Here is a 21,092-nt window from a genome sequence, read left to right as displayed (position 1 = left end):
GAACTGTAATTTTTTCCAATGCTGCAATTTTTCACTTGGATGATTTCCCCATTTGTAAACAATAAAACCATGCCTGAGTGTTCTCCTGTCAGCATGGTCGTGTGAGGACTAGTTCGGCATTCACACATAGCTTTGAAAGGGACAGTACCTGCTGTGAGAAGGACACAGTGCTCTATGTTTCATGTGATAAGCTCTGGGAGAAACACCAAAGCAACAAGCATGACACATTTAGCAGCTGCAGGATGTTTTGCACTATCTCTTTGCAACAGTACATAGTTCAGATTGATATTAGTAATATCTGAAATTATCTACTTTATCCAATTAGGTTTTCATCTAATTAAAAAAAATCCAATGGTTCTTTAAATATATTTAGCATGCAAAAATGGTAGAAAGTTTGCTGCACACCACTTATCCCCACCCTTGTTCCAGTGAGTGCAGCTGGATTCACCTTCTCCACTTCACTTCTCACTCACTCAGCTTATAATCTGGTTCTCCATGAATTTTAGTTTTCTGGGACAGGTTGGAAGTAAGAGAGAAGTAGTAGAAACACTCAGAAATGGTACTGGAAAGACCTTAGGATTATTTCATTTTTTTTAGTCTCAGCATTGAGATGCCAAAATGGGATGGATATGTAAGTACGCTTTAGTTGCCTCTAAAGTGAATTAGTAAATTTTGTGATGAAAACTGGAGATTAGTAGGTGGATGCATGGTTTATGGCATTCAGTGGGTTGCCATATGCTGTGGGACATATCTTTTGAAGGATATTTGCACCAACTCAAAAGACAATATGGCAACTGGCAGCCTTTTTCTTTATTGAAGCAAAGTCACAGCATTTTCATCACTATTCCCCTCTTGTGAAGGGAAGAGTTAAATGAAGGCCCCTGAAATTTACATTACTAACAAGTAAAGGATTGAAGAAAGAGATTACAAGCATATTTCTCTAAAATAAATAATCTACAAAGAGTGCTTTTTCTTCTTAAAAGCAATCTAAAAATGTATAAATTCTACGGTAGGGAGATCAAAAGATATTTTAACAACTTTCAATATTTACAAACAATACAAAAACTGCGCACGCCATCAAATGATGCAAAATTCTTTTTAAAAATTAAAAGCTTCATTCCTACTAAGAACCAAAAACTTCAGCCAATATTTGTTTTAATTAATGGTTGTCTTTACAATTGGAAAACCGTTAAATGTTTTTATTATCTGTAAAATATACAATAAAAATGAACCTCACTAAATTATTAAGGTTAAAAAAGAAGAGAAATACTGCAGGCAAATCAAAAAGGAAACTGTAACTTATTCTTTGGTAACCAAAAGTTAGCAAGTATCTGTATTTCAAGTGATGAAAAGTAATCATCTTCCCATTCTGACAAATGGAAGACACTTCTGGCAAAACACAACTCCCCAAGTTTCAATTTTGAAAGACAAGCTCCACCTACAGCTCTGTAGTGCAAGTTCTCAAAGTCAAATTTTGCTTTCTAATTCAGAAACGTAACCCTTCCAAAGTCTGGCAGTGCACTGCTTAACTCCTCTCCCACTTTTCTGTTTTCTGCTCGCATCTTCTGCATACATCTGGCTGTTCCAGTTCTCTAAGGGAATAACTCTAGTTCAAGGAAGCAATTCACTTGGAAATGCGTGTTTCACCAAGTGTACGCGTGTGGCTGCATAGCAGCTAGTAGTGTGTTGTAAAACTCGGCTCCCTTTTCCACGTTAGCTACGTATTTCATTTTCCCTCAGGAAAAAAAGTAGTACCCTGGACCAATTCATAACCTGGTGACCTAACTGCTTTAGCAGGACACGCTTCATTGAACGCTGGGCCATACCCCAGTAATAAGCCATGTAACCCCAGAACCAACCCTGCTACCTCCTCATAGGTGAATGTGCCTCATCCTGCCTCTCCCTGCTTAACGAATGCACTATGCTGCACCACTACAATGCTTTTGAAGCGAATGTCCAGCTTGTACCACAGGAGCCTTCCCATTCCTCTTTTTCAGGCTTATTCCTAAATTTTGCTTGCACAATTGCAGTCTCAAGAAAAAGAAAAACTTCACACCCCTACAGGCTCTGAGAAAACTCCCCACCCCACCCCAAGAGGACTTCTAAGGCTTTACACAAAAAGTCCAACTGTTGACTTTCTTCAAGCCACAGACCACTCATTCAAAGCAAGTCCTCCCCACCCCAACCCAACCATGCAGAACTATCACTGCTTTAGCATTTAAACACACACATGCAGTTCATGGAATAAATGCTCAGCAAAGTAAACTTGTCCTGGTCTGGGCTTTCTTCTGGAATCTAGTCCTCTGACATTTTCTAGACTAATATCCAATCCCTTTTGTCACTGCCTTTTAGCTTTCTTCAGCTGAAGGGCTTAGATACTTCCTTGAAGTACCTGGCTGAGTAATTAAGTCTAGATGGGTTGGATCCAAGGTCTCCTTGCAGCCTGCCTCCTCAGCATATGGAAAGTCATTCATATCCATTTCATCACTGTTAAACATATCGAGCTGCCTCTCTTGCTGCTCTTCCAAAGCCCTTCGGACCCTGCCCTCTGACTGTTCCACCACTTCCCCGTCTCCTTCACTAATGACAGTCATGGGGCTGCTCTGGATGCGGTTGCGGACATTGTACTTGCTGCTGGCAGCCGAGGGGGGTGTTCGTGACCGGCCGTACCTAGTGCCAGAGAAGGACATGCTCCTTGGCATCAGGCCCTCGCTCTTGGCCCACTCTTCCTGGGCCCGTTTGCTCTTGCTGGGTGAGCAGCTGGCAGGGCTGTCGGAAAGGTCAGGGGAGGCATCCGTCTTTGTCCGGTGGAACCGGGGGTCCGTGTTCTTCAACATCTCTGCTGCGGACATGCGGGAACTGGTGTCACAGCGACTCCCTTTCTTCAGCAGCAGGGCTTTGAAGTTGTCATTGCTGGTGCTGCTCTTGCGAACGCTTCTCTGAATAGATCCGGCCTGTCTGAGGGCAGCTAAGGTTGGGGAAGCACCAGTGGGAGTTACGGGGGGCGACGGAGAATGGTTGCGGGTACGGTCGTCTTCAGAGTCTTTACGGCCAAGGACTTTCCTTTTGGATCTGAGTTTGAAAAACAATAAAAAAAAGAGGACCAAACGAAAAATGAAACTTTTTACCTCCCCTAATTAAGCTCAGCTTAGACAGATGACAATGAATTAAGCTAAAGCAGAGAGAAGGATAAGGGAGAAGTAATCTAAATCTAAAGAGTCAATAAGAACACCACCAAAACTGTACAGGCATTAATGCAGGTATTGGAGATGCAAGCTAGTTTATTGTTCTTTTTCTGCAAATCTGGAACAACAGAACTACTAAAACCAGCAATACTGATGTCCAAAACACTTCAGCGAATTTAGTGAATCAGGTTTTCTGTAGTCAGTATTCAGCTGGAAAGACTAGTGCATTATAAAGATTATACCCAATGCCATTTGTCTGTTAGTTTGGGGACTTGATTGAAAATATGTTCTGGAGTATGTTATGGGTTTCTGTTTTGTTTTACTATTTCATTTGATGCCTTCTGGAAAATTAGAAGTGTAGTTTAGTGCACTTCCCTTTAGAAAACGATATTGCAAGTGCACTGCTGCTGAAGTTTAGATAAAGGGAGCCACATGTAACCATTCTGGATTAAATTATTTAAAAAATAATAATCCATCCCCTACCCAAGTATTAAACGAATAGTGAAAACTGAGTTTTCCAGCCTCTATTAAGATTCACAGACAAAATTCACAGTTCTGTTGGTGCTCTGTCATTGCAACTCTTCTGCTAAATGAAGGAGCGACCCAACTTCCTGACATGAAAGTTATTTTTTCCAAATGAAAGGGTGGAGTGGTTTTTAATTTAAATGTAAAGTGCAGGGATAACAAAAAACAAAATTAAGAAACAATCATGGAACTGGAAATAAGTGGAAACTAGAATTACATTGGCAAAAGTCAAAAACAAGTCAGTAACTTGTTACAAATATAAGATTATCATGCTGTAATTCGGTATTAATTTTTCTCAAGCATTTGTTCAGTACAGACTGTTTCCCTTGTAGAATGGGTTTCTACTTAATGTGATCTTAAGCTGTACTGTCTTAAAGGCCTTGAGATTTTGCCAGGGCAAGGTCAAGTATCTTTATGCATCGCAGCCCAATGATAATAAAAAACCCCAGAAAACAAAGTAGCAGGATCTATCAGCTGAGTTGGTGGTAGCAACAGACATTGCCATAAACTCTGGCAAGACTTTGGAGCGATCCTGTCTCTTGTAGGTGGTGAAGTTTATGCATAGATCACTTATCATAACCCCCAGGCAGCAGCAACAGCTGTCATTTCCAGCTGCTGCTGCCTCCACCTGCCTTTCTGGAAGAAGAATGTAAATACCGACATCCATTCAGCCTGAGGATGAATGGACACCAGAAGAGAGCACAGGGATAGAAGGATGACTTCAGTAGCGGCAAACCTAAGAACCTTGTCTAGATTTAACTGTGTGTCAGTACCACAGGCAGCAAGTGAATTTGGTGCTTGGATGTTCTGCAGGTCTTGATGTGAGCATGTGTGCGTGTTGGTTACAGGGAAAAAGATCTCCCGTCATTAGGGGTTTTGGCTGTCTATGGGTACCTTTAAACACTGCAGTGCTGGGGCTGTACTGCTGCCAAAACCCAAATGAGCAGTCAGTTTGCTGTCAGCATCTAACCAGCTTTTCTCAGCATGATGAATTATGGCAGAAACTTAAAATTAAGAACCAAATTTGGTTTTGGTGGCTTTTCAGACAGAGAGAGGGTATATATTCAAACTTGTTCTTCCTGACCTTAACGCACATGCCACTAAATTTCTTGTCTTACTCCAAAGCACGTATTCAAGAGTGCCAATTGCTGAAACAATGCCTTTTAGAAATAGTGAGGAGAAAACCAAAACATCTTTTATTCATTAACAGCCAAAGAAGATAGTGGTTCAAGTCTAAAGCCAGCAAAAGCAAGGTCTTAATAACAAATGTGTCAAGCAGTTTTAACTACGTCACATCCAGTTCCATTGTCCATTTCCCCATAAACTCATGAATTACACGTATGGGCCTACACACAGAGATCCACTCTCTATCTGCATACATAATGGAGAAAGGCTACTGGCCAGAACATTTCATTCTAAAACCAGATTTGTCGCAGTCCTAGTGAGCACCACGCAACATAAATGCAACAACCATTTTTAGAACAGCTCCTACAGGTCCAGTCCTAACTGGTAACCATAAGTTAGAAGAAGTTAGTATCACACGTATGTAATTTTTGTAACATCTGAAGCAAGGTAAGTTTCCAAAATAAGAAAACAGCATTTTTTTTCCCAAGTGCTGCAGTCTCCCAGCCACTTTCTCCCAACAGGCTCTTCCCCATCCCTCAGTACTCCTGATGCAGAACTCACGCACAGATGCGCAAACTGACTAAACACCTGGATAAACCCACACGGATACTGCCAGGCACCTTCTGTGACCAGGTGAGAGATGGCCCCTCCACATTCTGAAGTAAAAGACAAAGCCTCAAGATGGCGCTACCGCTACATCGAGCCTAGTCTGAAAGCAGGCTCAGTAGTTCAGAGAGTGGCGGTAACCGTCTTCTGTGTGTACTGTTTAAATGGTGCACACGTTTCATTTTGTGGTTTTAAGCTTTTTTTTCCACTTCCTTTTTTTTTGTGAACCTAACGTGAACAGCACAAAAATCTAGTTGCCTATTCAGGATGATTTTGTTTTTAAGGGAAATGAATAATGTCATTAATAATAGAGCCAGTGTTGCACATTTCATTCATGAACCCGTTTGACACAAAACACCCGACCTCAGGCTGGATTATGGCAAACTATAATCCAGCGTTTGCCATATGTTTTGCCATATGACTGACATGTTGTGTTACTTGCCAGTTTCAGCCACGCTTGCCATGAAGCATTAGCGTTGAGCCTCTGTCCCAAACTGCACCATATAAGCAGCGAAGAGAGTAAAAAGAGATGGAGAAGAACGAGAATGAAAACAAAAAGATACACAGAAAAAGCAACAGTAGAGTTAATATGGCAGATTGAGAACAGTACAATAAATATTAGACGTAACGGTATTTTAAGGAGCAGGTTATTTATAATATAATCTATATTGATTTAATCTGGTAGCTTTTAGTTCAGAATGGATTAAATATATTTGTAAAACAATAAAATACACGTTTGTTTCTTCATCTTTTTTATATATAGCCTTAATAGAATGGTCATAAATGTGTGCTTTCTGTTAAATCAATGACTGTTGTAATTGGGTGTCTTAGTACAGAAAATGTTACATCGTTTTTTAGAGAACTACTGGACCTGACAGGAGTATAGGAAGGGCAATTTCTGCAGTACCTGTGAATGGCTGCAAAAAGATCCTCAGTAGTCCTTGGTCTTGCTGGTGTTGCCACTCCGTCCGTCTCTTCCCCATAACTATTGCTCAGCAGGAAGGAACTGTTTGCTGTATCTGATTCAAACACCTCCACTACGCAGAGAGAATGAACAATACTGTCAGTCCATCGTGGGAACCCAACGGGCATATAATCCCGACACTGGCCCTCACTGCCTCTAAGGCAAAGCAGCCGAGAAACTGAGAGCACCGTTGTCATTATTGTGATTTCAAACAACGCTTGCTTAGGAAACTGCAGTGCACAAAATGCTTATGCTTGCTCACACAGACAGGCGGAGAACAATACTGAAAGAAAATTTGTATGGTTTCCACTAAAATACAAAATCCAAATTAACAAAGCTACCTGTGTTTTAATCCTAGCACACACAGTTAAATAAAGCAGAATTTTCTTTCCGTGTCTGCAATAATGAGAAGTCAGACAGGAATTATAAGAAATCTCATAAAGTATTAATCAGATCCCTGCAACTTTCTTTAGGCTTTTAGTTACAACTATCCTAAGAGGTTTCTTTTTCCTACAGAACCCCACCTGAATGCTAGGATTGCTATTCTCGCTCCCCAGCTTCTTTAAAACAGCTACCGCTGCATCTGAAGAAGAGTCAGAGAAAAGAGACTCACCACTTTCGCTCTCTTGAGATAGATGCCCTTCAGTGTTACTGCCACTGTCTTGGCTGCTGCCTGAACTGCTTCCTTCATCAAAAGCAGACTGCTCCTCCTGCCTGGGTTCTTCTTGAACTGGTGATGCAGCAGGCTGTACCACAAAGGCATTAGCTCCCACTGTCTCAGAGAAGGTGAATCCAGCAGCTCCTCCCTCAGGAACCAGGCTGCCAGAGTCCATCTCGCTAGAACTGAGTCCATCTGTAAGACAATTTCTCGCCTCCTCACAGTGTGCAAGCACAGCGTCTCTCTTAGTTGGGCTTGATGTGCTTCTGACAGTATCACTCGCTTCAGCTGTTTTCTCCACTGTAAGATCTAACTGTGGAGGTGGTACAACAAGGAACAGTTTGGGTTTCTTTGAAATAGGAGGTGGTTTCTTGCTGGGCAATATGACCTGAGTCTTGTCGGGAGATGCTGGTGACCCCTGAAGCGACATGCCAGAATGGAGGTCTTCACTCTGCACTGAAGACTCAGGTGTGTCTTCAGTAGCCGTCCCCTGTGCGTTGGCTTCGAAAGGCTCGTTTAGACCCACTGCACTCGCAGGCTGTTGATCGCTGTCAAGCACAGGTACATAACCAGAGAGAATGAGAGGAGAACCCCGAGCCAGTGTCTGAACTGAGCTTTTAAATGAAGTGCCTTGAGTTTTCATTTCCTCTTCGCCTAAGCTGCTACTGAGTCTGAGTGAGAGAGATGGCTTTAGGGAAGACTGCGATGACGAATTTACAGTACCCTTTTCCTGAGAGGTGGTTTCAGAAGCAGATTCAGGTGATGGTTCACCTTCTGTTGCTTTTTTCACAGACCTCAGCTGCACCATTTGCAACGCTTTGGTAGTTACTAAGGGCATCACAGGTCTGGATGCATCTTGCTTGTTGAGTGGCTGTTTCACTGGACTGTAGCAAGGATCCTCCTGGCTGCCTTTCTTAAAAGAATACTGTGGGTATATTGTTGCACCTTTTGTTAGTTTGGGATCAAGAGGTGGAGCCGGTGGTGGGACAGCTAAGGGGAAAGTAGAAGGAGGAGGAACAGGGTAAGAGAACAAACTGATGGAGGCTTCTTGCGGAAGCCATGGGACAGTCTGGGCAAAGGAAGAACTTACATCAGCTTCTGGTGGAGGAGGGGGGAATGTGGGAGAGGCTGGCAATGGTGACAGATCCATGACTTCTGCTGCAGGAGGAGGGGGGGGGAGGGGGAGGAGAAAGTTCGGGGCAACGTGGGGGAGGTGTCGGAAGAGGAGGTGGTGGAGGAGGTGCACTAGAATCTGGAGGAGAGCTCAGGGCGGGGTCCAATTTCTTCACGCTCACGGTCCCTTCAGTAGATGTATTTGAAGAAAGAGAAGTGGAGGATGAAGACATGGAGACTGAAGACAGAAGAGAGGACTTCCTTTCAGGCACTTTAGGCTTCAGCTTGGATTTCCCATTTCCTGATGATGCAGACTTTAAAAGCACAGGCACTGGAGTAAGCGCAGTGGGTGTATTGGACTGGCTGGAGTACCCACTCGATGGCGATGTGACTCGGTGGGATTTCTCCGGAGAGGTGCTCTTTGGTTTGGCCAGTCCACTGGGCACTTGCGGCACAGAAGCCCTTGAGCCATCGCTGGAGTGGCTGACGCTGTAATCGCTGAGAGCAGATGACGTACTGGCAGAATGGGCCACTGAGGACTTCACCTGGTCGTCTGCCACTGCAGCATAGTCACTGTAGTAACCCCACTGGTCAGCGTACTCCGACTTGATGCTACTTGTTTCACTCTGAGAGGGAGTGACTGTGCAGATGGAGTACAGGTTTGCAGCAGTGGTGGACATCATGCTGCTGCTTGCGCTGACCGAGCTTTGGCTGCGGGAACGCAAAACCCAGGGATCCTCATAATCACTGCAGGGGCTCTGGGAAGGGGAGCTGCCATTTTTGCACTTGAGATTCAACTGCAGAGAATGCTGCAGGGTGGCAATGAGGGTTTCATCAAGTATCTGTCCATTGGACTGGGCTTTCTTCTTAGGCATCCTTCTGAGTGAGTCTGTTCTGGATGGTGGCAAAGGCGGCTTTTTTGCCTTTTTCAGAGAGATGTTTCTCACAAGGGATTTGTCACCTTGGCCTGACTGATCATCCTGACGTTTCTTCTCCTTTCCTTCCAAAACGTTTACCACGCTGTCTCTGGGATTGCCAAAACCATTAGCACTATTGCATGGCATGTCTGACTTCAGTCCGGAGTCCATATGCATGGAACTGTAACAACCATCGTGGTCCACAGAATACAGAGAGGTAGAATCGTCCCTGACCGAAGTCCTCTCCAGGCTGCTGCTGCTCAGGTTGCTACCCGGAGTTGCACAGCCTGGTGTGGTACAAACCACCTTGCGTGAAGAAGTCTCACCGTCTTCTGTGGACTTGAACAGCCAATGCTCTGTGCTGTTCACTGCTGCTTGTGCTCGCTCCCCTGAACAGCTAGATTCACTCCTACCATCGCTGTCCTGGGAGGGGTTCGGTAAAGCAAGATTGTTCCTACAGCTGTAGCTCATGCTCTGAGACCCAGCCTCTGCATTTCCAGGAGTGCTAAGGCAGACAGCAGAATCACCGAGAGAAAGCATCATGACAGTATTAGATGGGATGGTATCTGAAGTCTGCGAGTGACGTGTGGAGCTACTCTCACTCCAGTTACCACTGGAAGAATGGTGATCTTCCTTCCCACTTACTGCACTGCTGGCAACAGGATTGTCTCTCGGCTTTGGGTAGGCAGCAGAGCTGGTAATTTTACTATCCAAGGATCCAACACTCTGGGCAGCATGAATAACGATAACTTCTGAGGAGGATGACAGTGTTGCATTGGGTATGATGCTCGTGGAGTAGGTGGCATGAGGAGAGACCACACATGCTGGGCTTGCAGACTTTTCGCTATCATAGCTTCTCACCTCCTGAGACTTTGGCCTTGACAGGGTCCCTGTTGTAGGATTGTTCCTCAAATGCACAACACTATCATCCACCTGCAATTTACTTATCTGGTGGGGTAAACTTCCAGCGACGTCTTCTGTCTGCCTAGATATGCTCTGTGTCTGCTCTAGGGACTGAAGAGACACTCTCGCACCAGCCCGAGGCAAGCTGTGAAAACCTATATCGCTGTTTTGGCGAGAAGCAAATATGACTGCAGCAGAATCACTCATCACTGACATATTTCCAGATGAGCTGGAGAACTGAGACATCTGGGCTGCAATTCCTTGTCCTTTCTGTGCTCGTATTCTTCTCATTGAAGGGGGCACAACTTTAACTTCCTCTGTCTGGCAGCTGGTGTCCTTGGTTTCAGAGCGCTGCATAGCTGAGCGATAGCTGTCTAGTCTGCCTAGCGTGGAACACTGATCTGGGACATACATCGAATGCCCTCGGAAATCACTTTGGCCAGTGCCAACTGCTGAAGTCAAAATAAAATAATTATTTCTTGAAGCACAGATTCACATTTATCTTTTTACTCATTTAAAAACAAAAAAACCCAGCAAACTGCTTGATCCCCATACTCGTGCAGGTTATGCTTTCTGAAAAAGAATCTGCAACAATGGATTTTGCACAGGCATCATGTGTTTTCTCTATTTCTCTTCCCTTTTTCCTTATTACTGGAACCTTCTGCTTAAGAATCGTCTGCATTCCTGCCGCACATTCGACACATGAAATCCTCTGTTTATGACATAGTAATAATTTCCATAGTAATCAGTTATGTCAGAAACGAACTAGCACTGTTTGACTTCCAGTAGACAAAGCAGCAGGAACAGACAAAAGCCTGAGAAACGTGAAGTGCGTCTCCATGCTAATGCCTCATGCAATAAAGAAAAGGGGAAGGAAATCTGGAGCCTAATGTGAATAATCAGATCTACTTTTTAGAAGCATTACACTTCAGAAAAAAAATGTCAGCAGACACTGATAGCTGTCCAAGTCTCACAGTTCGTCTGAAAGTAGGCTAACATACTGAAACATGCATTGTTTTACCACAAATAATACATATGCTATAAGAGCATTTATACAAAGATATTTTCCAACACTGCAAAGAAAACCATTAAGTAACATTTCTCCATACAACTACTTTCTATTTATCGTAAAGGAAAAACTCTTAAAAAGCGGGGAAAAGAAAAAGATGGTCGTCTCATCCTCAGCACCATCAGGAAATAAAAAAATAACTGTACTTTTTTTTAAAAAAAAAGATGTAATAATCATATATTTGCATTAAAAAAACCCTTTGAGGACAATGGAAAAAACAGTTTTAGCTCAAAATATAGTTACCACCGGGTCAGTAGAAAGGTCTGTAGGGCTCTTTTAAATTTACATTTTTACGGGTAGCTGTCTTTTAAAATCACAAACCAGAGCACTGCTTTAAAATTAGTCTGTGTAAGGCTGTTGCTTTTCAATTCAGTTGCATTACTGTATAAATAGCAGACACGAGAGGCAGGCGTGCTGCTGGAGATGCTTGTAAGGATGCTGCACATGTCACTGTGGGGGAAAATGGGTTATTTCAAGTCTCCGCCTAAGCTAGTCTCAGGAGCGATGAAGTAGCACGCCCAACAGGACTGTTCTCCTTTCAGATTTACTATATGGAACTGGATCAGGAGGATAGGTATTCTTATCATGCAGCTTTCAACACCACTTAAAGGACATTTAATTATCCTTACTCTTGGCAGGCAAAAGAGGCGTTTTAGGATAAGGAAAAGAAGGCTCTGAAAAGGCTACATTGAAAGCAGCACACACAAAAAGGTTGTTTACTTCTTTTCCCCAGGCACATAAGTAGTCTTTTAGCAGCTTGAAGCCTGTTTAGTTTGCTTTGTGTAGATTCTCTTGCTCTCATGAAAATGTAGCCTCTTTCTGCTTCTGGTAGGTTTGCAGCAAAGCTAGATAGTTGAATGCTGGCAAACGTCTTTGATAATGTAATATGAGTTACTGTCAGAACAGATGGACTACTGCAGCCGACCAAGACAGGTATTTGCATATTCTGGATACAGTTATTAGGAACTGTACAGTAAGAAAAATAATTTAATTTTGCTTTCCATGAGTATTTTTTCTATAGAATCAGTGTTCTCCTTTGGTTAAGCGAGAGAAAGCCATCAAAGTAGACATTATGAATATTTCTCCAACCATGACACCACTGATGACAACTGTTAGCTAATTTAAAATATCCAGTAATAAAAATTTGTGTACTACATTAGAAACAACCAAAGAGAGAGGATCATTTTTCTTCTTCTGCCACTGCGAAACAGATACATGCATGCAAACACACACACGCACGCACGAGACAGAAGGATGGGGCTGGTGGAGAACAAAGCTGTAAACACTACAGCAAGTGTGTAATACTGTCACATACCGACCTGTGGCTGAGAGCACCTCATTTCAGTATGCAGTATGTTTGTGTTCACAAATGAAGCTAAATACACTCTATTTCGCAAGCAGTGTAATGCAGGTGGATGGTCTATGCTTGTTTCAAACATTACTGCTAGGGAAGAAGGTAAACAGCAAAGTGGAACAACACTGGATTCACTAACCTCCCCTCTCCTCCTTCTCAAACCAGGAGTGTTAGAATGCACTACTGGGACATGCTGTTTATAGCCAATGCACAGCAATGTCTGAAATACAGAATTAAACTTCGGTGATACACCAACGCCACTAAATAGAAGAGGCCAAGGACAGTTGTACCAAAACGCCCGGGGGAGCAGCTCCTGCCCCATCCCCTGGCACCCACGTCCAGACAGAGCCTGGGGGACTGCAGGCTTGGCCCAGGCCAGAGCAGGGCTGGAGGAGTAATGCCTCCAGCAAGAGGGGCAGCACGAACAACCGCAGGATGCTGCAGAGTGTCAGTGCTAACCCTGTTTGTCAGTAGTACGGATGGAACTCAGGGTCCAGTCCAATATGCTCAGGGAAACTTCATAAATTGTCTCAGCAGCAGTAAACCGTTACAACCTCGATACTGCAAGGAAGCCTGTCAGGGCAGGTCTTCGCACCAGTGTGAGGTCTCTCATTAGAATTGTTCAGAGCCCAAACAAATACAGGGTTCAGAGGGGGCAAGACAGCCCAGTCTCAAAACTATGAACTGCAGGGCTACATCCTTCAATTATTGTATGTGATATGGTCAGGGAAGGGACTTTTCATGGCTGCTGCTATCACAAGAACATAACTTCGAGGTTTTAGATTTTTTTTTGTAGAAACGTAGCATATTCTGAAATTAATTCAGCTTTGTTTATGGCTTTACATGTACGCACAATCTCATGCAAAGCTGTGAGGATTTACTTGCCCTTTACAACACAGCAATTTCTCTTTTTATAGTTCCATTTCCCAAAGAGGGACGACAGAAATCTGTAGGGAAAACGGTTCAAAAAAAAAAAACCAAAGGAAAATTTAAGGCTCAGGCATTCTGTTAAAATGTTGAGGGTTTTCAGATTTTGGTGGAATTCAGAGGAGGGTAGCGAGGAGTATTTTGTTTGCAATTTACAAATGCACTGAAAAACCCACACTCATTTCCAGAGTAACACTGAAAAGCAAGGGTTTTCAAAAATCCTTACAATCAAACTACCTTTGTTGCTACTGCAGCTAGAAAATGACTGATCCAATTCTAAGGGACAGCTCAAACATTTAATTGACTATTATGTTGAAAATGCTAAATCTTTCAGAAAACCTCTACTTATAAACAGTAGTTACACAAGTTACAAGATTTCTGCAACACCAAAATTCTGGAACTGAACCAGAACTTTTAAAGAAAACCATCCGCAAGTCCATCTAGTTGCAGGGGTGATGTCTGAGCAGACAGCAGCAAAAAATATTGCAGAATTGCACATCAGGTTACAGATGCTGAATGCTATGAAGTCAGAAGTGGCTGCAATTTGGTGGTATGATAAATGTGGCTGAAAGTAATTAATAACCATCTTGTCTGCATTTTGTATTATCATGTGTCCAGCAGCCCTACAGCCAGTGCTACGTCCAACACAGGAGACCTCTACCTACACCCCTTCCTTCCTTATTACCCTACTTCTTGCTGAAAAGACCTCTCAGGGCAAAAGCTCTTCCCTAATGCACATGTTCAGGGTAGACTCCAGCACCAAGTGAAGAACACCCAGTATCTGGAACAAGTGAAACATGGAACATATGTAACAAGTCTTGCATGGAAGCACAGAGAAGAGGTTCAAATGCATACCTTAGCTCCAAGTGCTTGATCCGAGATATGCATATACAGGTTACACCAGTTTTCCCTGTCTCTGGTAGTTACTGGTGTTGCTCATTAGACATGACAGGGATTGAGACTGACTGCAAATTTGATGGAAAAAAGAAAGTGTCTGCATGTAAGCCCTAGGGCCAAGTACTACCTACTAGAAGACCTCCTATCTCCCCTGTGACTCTCAGGCTGATCTGGTGCCACCAGCAGCTTGCTGCAGAGAATCAGCAGAAAGGTCCTCTGTATTGAAATAAGCATAGAAACTGAGGGTTTGAGAAGATAAAAAGTATGTGTGTTGGTATCACAAAGAACATTCTTGTTTCAACTAGCATACAGAAGTAATCTCTCTTCCCAGATTTCTTCTGACTAACCATTTCTACTACAAGCACTTGTCTCTTGTGCCACAGGCACATTCCTAAGATTTACTGCACTCATGTTCTCATGCCCCACCTAGCAATCCTATTCCAAACCCGATGACCTGGCCAAGTCACTGTGCAGGCACCACAACTTCCAGTGTTACAAAAAAACCCAGAGACTGTTCATCTGTTTTACCCTAGTACTTACACACCAAATTATTTTCAATAGACATTCAAGAAGAAACAGACAAGTACATTGGGCTTATGGTAATGTTAAGGGATTTCCACTGTGCTCCATGAAGCACCTGTAATCTCTCAGAAGGGAGAAAAATATTGCAAGGAATCCTGTGATACCTTTCAGTACTGCCAGCTAAAAAATATCCTCAATCCTTGTATCACTGCCACCCTGAAAGGAAGATCTTTGATGAAAATACAGGGAATTTCATTCTTGATTCTGTTCATTTCACTAACTGAACAACCTCTGGTGAAGGATTATATACCTGACATCTCTGTCTTTCATCCCCTATTATCAAAAAGCAGATGATATATACTTTGTAACACTCTGATCTCTAGATGAATAGTGCTGGAAATGTACAATGTTGAGAAACTACAGCTATAAAACGAGTATTGGTTAAAAGGCACAATAACTCTGGAAGAGAACTATTCTCTCCAAAGACTGTTAAAGTTGCAATTTGAAGCAGGTGCAGAATTACTTGACTTGAACAGCTGGGTATTTCCGTGGTATTTCTGTAGGGCCACTGGATATCTGGGACTCTTACCTGTAGGACCTATAACTTGAATGACTGCTACTGCTGAAGGGACTAATTGGAAAAAAATATCAGTTACGAGGAGTCTTCAACAGAACAGCTGAGCTCCAAAGATCAGAACTTATGTGCCCCCATGTTGCTAAGATGGAATTGTTTCCTTTAAGGCACGTTAAAAGAGAAGCTTCAGCAGTCCCAAATGATACCTGGGACACCAGCTGGTACCAACAGGGGGTCTGTGCTGTGCCACAAGAAAGCAAATGAGCAACTGACAGTTCAGGAGTCAGTCATATCCATCCTAATGACTGACAGGAGGCCCTATAGGTGACAACTCGTTGTGAGCTACTGAAAATGGAAGGCAGGGAAATAAGCTGAAGAAAAGCATATGAGGTCATTCTGAACTCTCTGCACCCTCTGGTTAGGAATTTTAAAAAGAAGTAGATGGGGAGGAGGCGGGGGGGGGGTAGGATGACAGAGCCATAAAGACCATGAATTGTGCCTTAAGGTGGAAAAAAAGTACTGAAATAATTCAAGGAAGGTACATGCAAAGCATAAAATTAGAAGACTGTTTTGAAGACCCAAATTGGACAGAGATTTTCTGTTTGATTAAAGAAAAGCAAAATGCCTGGCAGAAGGAGGAGAAATCAAAAGGTGGAAAACTTGAAGATGATTTCCTCTCCCCTGCTTTTGTGAGGTATGTTTATTTGGAAGATGAACTGTGGTGGAACTGATACTCGGTCTGGGACTTGCTCCTCCTGCAAGACAGGGAAGGAGTCTGGGACACCAGAAGCTGTCCATCGGTGCCTGGGACTGCAGAGCTCTGGAGAAATACTCACAACCAAGTAACTTGGCACTTCACTAAAAGAAAATTCCTCTCAGCCAGATCCTAGAGCACTGACACAGAGAAGGAACCATGGAAGCATGAAGGCATTTCCCTCTCTATTTCATCTGAAGAGCTGGAATGTGTGAAGGAAGCTGAAGATAACCTACAGCCAAGAAATGAGCAAGTCCTGTGACAGGTTCTCCCAGAAAAGCTGCTCACCTCTACCAAATTTGTTTGGGAATCATCTTCTTGCCTGAGGGGACAATACCGATTTACATATAGGGTACCATCTGAAGAAAACAGCTAGAGGCCATGGATAATGGCAACACAAAGCAGAGAAACTGAGAGCACAGAAACTGGAAAAAAAACATCATCTCAAAGTTTCCTGCCCTTTCTGCAGTTTTGATCCAACACTGACTCCATTAAATGTATATATATTTATGTTCTGAAAGACAATTAAGGCAAGTCAGAAGTATGCAAAACTAATTTTTTCACTGCTGTGTTTGGCAGAGAGAAGAATGCTTTGCCTTCTCCTCTTACTTTGGCGTCACTCTGCTAAATAGTACTGAGAGGGTCCTGCTGTTAAAAAATAACTATTCAGAAAATAACTGCATCTCTAAACTGGTAGGCATCTCATACTCTTACTCTGTCTCAGAATCCCATCTATCACATCACATCACATTTTATTTACAGAGCATTTTTTATGCAGAAGTCTATGCAGAGAGACTGGTTGCTGGAAGACATCTGTGAAAACACAGCAGTATTACAACGCTCAAAAGTAGGAATGTTTAAAGATACTTTCAGCACATGCCTCATGGGTGCAGTTCATGATTCCTTTCAATACATTTGACTAAATTCTACAAGGGCACCACTGCTGCTGAGCTCAGGCCAGCAATCAGCACAGGCTTCCTCTTCTGTTTGGTCTTTTTTGTTCCAAAGGAGCCAAAGCAGCTGGGGGAGAATCCCAGCAGCTTGGCCTGGCAGAAGCTCTTCCAGGCTCTCTCGCAAGAAATGAAAATAGTTCAAGCCTGGTTGAAGCTTTGAGGTTCTCTCAAGTTTCTGCTTCCTTCTGAAGGATAAACAAGAGGTAACAAGAATCTGCTCTGTGTGTTGGTTATTTAGCCTGCGCATAGCAACTTTGGTGTACCAAGGGATTTTAATTTTTGTGTAAATATTATAGCCATTTGCAGCAATGCTGTAGGGGAGAAACAAAGAGATTTATTCAGCTGAAACCACAGGGAGAATGTCAATAGGCACAGTGCAATTGCTTGACTTGGAGTTTAGTCCGGATCCTTGTTCTGATCAAATGAACTGTGGAATGTTTTTAAACAACGTTGTTTGTTTTGGGACAGTGTAAGAGAAACAGGGAACGGATGGCTATAGAAGTACTTGGGGAGTGACACGGGAGAAAAGGCAGAAAGAGCACTGAACAAGGATGGGGGAGTCTTAATTTTTCCCAGCCTTGCCAGCAACCTGGTGGGTAACTCTGGCTCAGTCACTTCACTGCAGCATGCCTGGTTTCCCCATCTATGAGATGAAGACACTGATAACTGCTCTCTTTTCAAGCATACTTTGTTTCTAGTGACGGAAAGCAATATTCTAACAGGACGGATACTGCCATCAGAGAGTTTTCCTGGCATACATTTTGAGGTCTGGATGACATACAACCACCACATGCATGAAGCTTCTTTAGATAACTTCCGTCATAGGGCAGATGGCTGAAGCCCTATGTGCCTGCCGGTTATGGGCCAGGGAACTGTCCAGAGAGAGCCCCTACAGTGAGATACCATCAGCCCTGAAATTTCTGCAACTTAAAACAGGAGCCAAGGAAAACCATCAAGCAGTGTAACATGAAATGTGCTCAGCACAGAGACGAAAGACCAAAATCAAGACCATAAAACCTGTCACCCTTAGCAAACAAAGTGGCAAAAGTGAGAAACTTCTTTTAAGATATTAATTGAAGAATTCTTTTTAAGAGAGATGCCAAATGCATTCTCAGTTTACTCCACCAGGTAAACTACAGCCAATCTTTTAAATCATTAAACGTCTGTCTGAAGTAGTCACAAACATAACCTCAAAGTTTTGGAAACGCTGCTGGCAGGAAGCATTCTTTGCACATCCACCCAAGTACTGTTGGCACCCATTTCAAAATCCATGTGCCCGAAGAAGCGCCGAGAGCTCCAACAAGTGACACAGTAGTGTGGGACGAAATATTCTGCTTTGCTCTGTTCTTCTCCACTATCTGGCGTTGAGGTAGGTCCTACATGTGTCAAAGATAACCTCTGTTGACAACTATGACCTTGATATGTATGTCATTTTCAGAATAACATGCTAGGTTCAAGACCACTGTAACAACCCTAAAAATGAACAGTTTAAGTGATTTTCTGTATCAGTTTTTCATTTAAGTTAATTTAAGTTCGTTAACAAGCATTTTTAAGGAGCACAAGTAATTTCATCTCAGCTCTAGACAGAGAGAAAAGTGCTTTAGTTTAAAATGGAAGAAGGGAATGCACAAAGTATCCCCCTTGAACAGATGAGAGGATGAAGGTTATCTCTGCTATTTCTCAAACCAGCTGCAAACATGGAATCTGAGGGATTAGCCTTAGAGAGACCTAAAAAAGGAGAAGGGAATAATTCGATATTAAGTTCTATGTAGCTTTGTTTCCAGCTTTGATCTTTGTTTGCTTAGAACAAATCTACTTTCAAGGCTGATAAATGTGTTGTTCTCTCTCAGGAAATAATAAATTAAAATTCTGATCTCCAGGAGGACTCCAGGTCTGGAAAGTGTCTCCTGCCAGGTGGCAAGGCCCACTGTGGACAGTGAAGAGGGAGAAAGGGAACCCACACTATGAGGGGTTCCCTACGGCAGGCGTCCATCCCACAAGAAGAAACAGACCAAGAGAGCTTTGGAGAAATCTCAGAGCCACAGTCTGAAATAAAATTGTTAGGTGAGATTCAGAAGTAACGAAATGTAAAACTGCCTAACTTTAGCTGTCCTAACAGGGTTAGGGCAATTGAATGTTCTTTCTTGTGGCAGAGGATTCCCATGGCAGGGCACTGTTTCATTACAGATGCTGAAGGAGCACAGTTCCACTCACAATCTGTTCTTCCTATACTTGCTTGTTTCTTGGCTTTCTATATGCCTGACCCTCTAGCTCATTTCAAACCCATCCAGAGAAGTTACCTATTTTTGCTTCTGTTTCTGAAAAATCTAGACAAAGAACCAAGAATTGAAAATATAATTTAAAAGGAGAGGCAAAAAGCAAGGTAGTAAAACTTTCTGAAATTATCAATATATGAGATGATTCCACATGTAAAGCACCTAAAATTGTGTTCTGCAAGACTATTTTAAAAGACTTTCTCCCTCTACTGCAAAAAAAGGGGGAGGGGGAGCATAATTTTATCTATGAAGCTATCATTTGGGAAAAACTGAAACATCTTTTTAAAAAATAAGAATGATTAGATTTAAATCAGAGAGTTCTGCAAAAAGTGTCTGAAATGTCTGCCAAAATTCAGACTGCTTCATCAGCTTTGAGTATCACGTGTGCTACTAACTGTGAAAGAGGACAGCCTAAGGTAGTGTAAACGTGACCGAGCAGGCATTTTTCCTTTGGAATAAATGCAATAGCTAATGAGCCCATGTAAATTATGTCCAATCAAATAACACTGATACTTCAAGGGTCACCAATTACGATCTAAACTGAACCGAAAAATGTACAGGTTTTTCACCGTTGATGCAACTCTTGGCAAATTCAGGAAGGCATCCATGAACCAATTTACTCCACTGAGTAATTACTTGCAAGCCAAAATGCCTGCTCACTTCAGTTTTGCTTCAGTGAACATTCTGGGGGAGTAGACCAAATCTCCAGGAAAGCAATAGAGAGCAGAAACCTTATACCCCTGCAGATTTCCAGTACGCCATTTTCCAAATACCCGGTTCCCTTCAACAGATGGAAGTCAACAGATAAAAGGTCCTAATTTCCTGATGCACAAGGTGGCAAGGAGGCACACATGTATTTGGAACTGTAACAGGCTATCAGACTGTATTGGTTTCATGAGCACTGGTAATGTTATTAGTTGAGTAATGATAAGCGGTGACAATGAACAGTGGGTGGAATACAGTTCTGATGAGCCATACCTAGCTCCTTTTGTATGTTGTCAGGGATTCCTGTAATAGTCTTTCTCCTTTTGACTTTCTTCGGCCGTCTTACCACCGTGTCTGTGTAAATTAGAGACCGCCGAATGCTGGCTTGGCGGTCGAAATTCTCCCCTAATACATGGTAGAACAAGCAAAGCAACATTACTTCCAAGCACGCTGACATCATGCATTTTCTTCCACTAGTTTTATTGTAGAAATGGAAAAAAAGGCATTAATAAATGATGTTAGCTTGGTCCTACAATGAATGTTTACACTGAAGGAAGATACAGCACGGTGTCACAGTAAGGCTTTAGACACACATATCGATTACGCAGCACTGCAGGTTTTAAAAGGAATTTGGACTTCCTGAGCCCATTTCAGATCTGGTGAGGGCAGCTCTAATTCCACAAGTGAACAGAATCCTTGCTTTAATTTGGTCTTTGTGGGGTTTTTGTGTGGTTTTGTTGTTTTATTTTAAAGTACTGAGCTTCAGAAAAAAGCAAATCTGCTCATGAAAATGAAAGATCACAACGGTTTATGCAGGAACAGACATTGCTATTGGCAACAGCTATTATGTCTTTACACAGCTCCATCATTAAATCACATGAGACACCTCTTTTTCATTCCAAGTTGCTCTGAACCTGTCAAGTGTACCACATTTCTGGTGGTGATCTTTTAACATGAATACAAATAAGTACCACAGAGCATGCAGAGATCAAACTGATCTTGCGGTCTCATAAATATTTCAGAGTGGAAGCTGCTTAAAATTGAAACTTTATAAATGATTATAAA

The 21,092-nt window shown here is 42.6% G+C and overlaps 1 protein-coding gene across 1 annotated transcript in view; it reads right to left on the bottom strand.

Moving 5' to 3' along the window:
- Nucleotides 1–788: 788 nt before the first annotated feature.
- NHSL1 (NHS like 1) overlaps nucleotides 789–21,092 on the bottom strand; it is a 182,152-nt gene continuing 161,848 nt past the window's right edge. Inside the window, 5 exon segments of the mRNA XM_080390103.1 lie at nucleotides 789–3,072; nucleotides 6,349–6,478; nucleotides 7,019–8,238; nucleotides 8,240–10,448; nucleotides 20,301–20,432. Of these exon segments, the coding sequence (XP_080246229.1) occupies nucleotides 2,349–3,072; nucleotides 6,349–6,478; nucleotides 7,019–8,238; nucleotides 8,240–10,448; nucleotides 20,301–20,432 (4,415 nt within the window). The 3' untranslated portion in view covers nucleotides 789–2,348.

The sequence above is a fragment of the Falco punctatus genome (genome assembly GCF_963210335.1).
Source record: "Falco punctatus genome assembly, chromosome: 5".
Classification (NCBI taxonomy): Eukaryota; Metazoa; Chordata; class Aves; order Falconiformes; family Falconidae; genus Falco; species Falco punctatus.
This window is presented reverse-complemented; position numbering and strand designations above follow the sequence as displayed.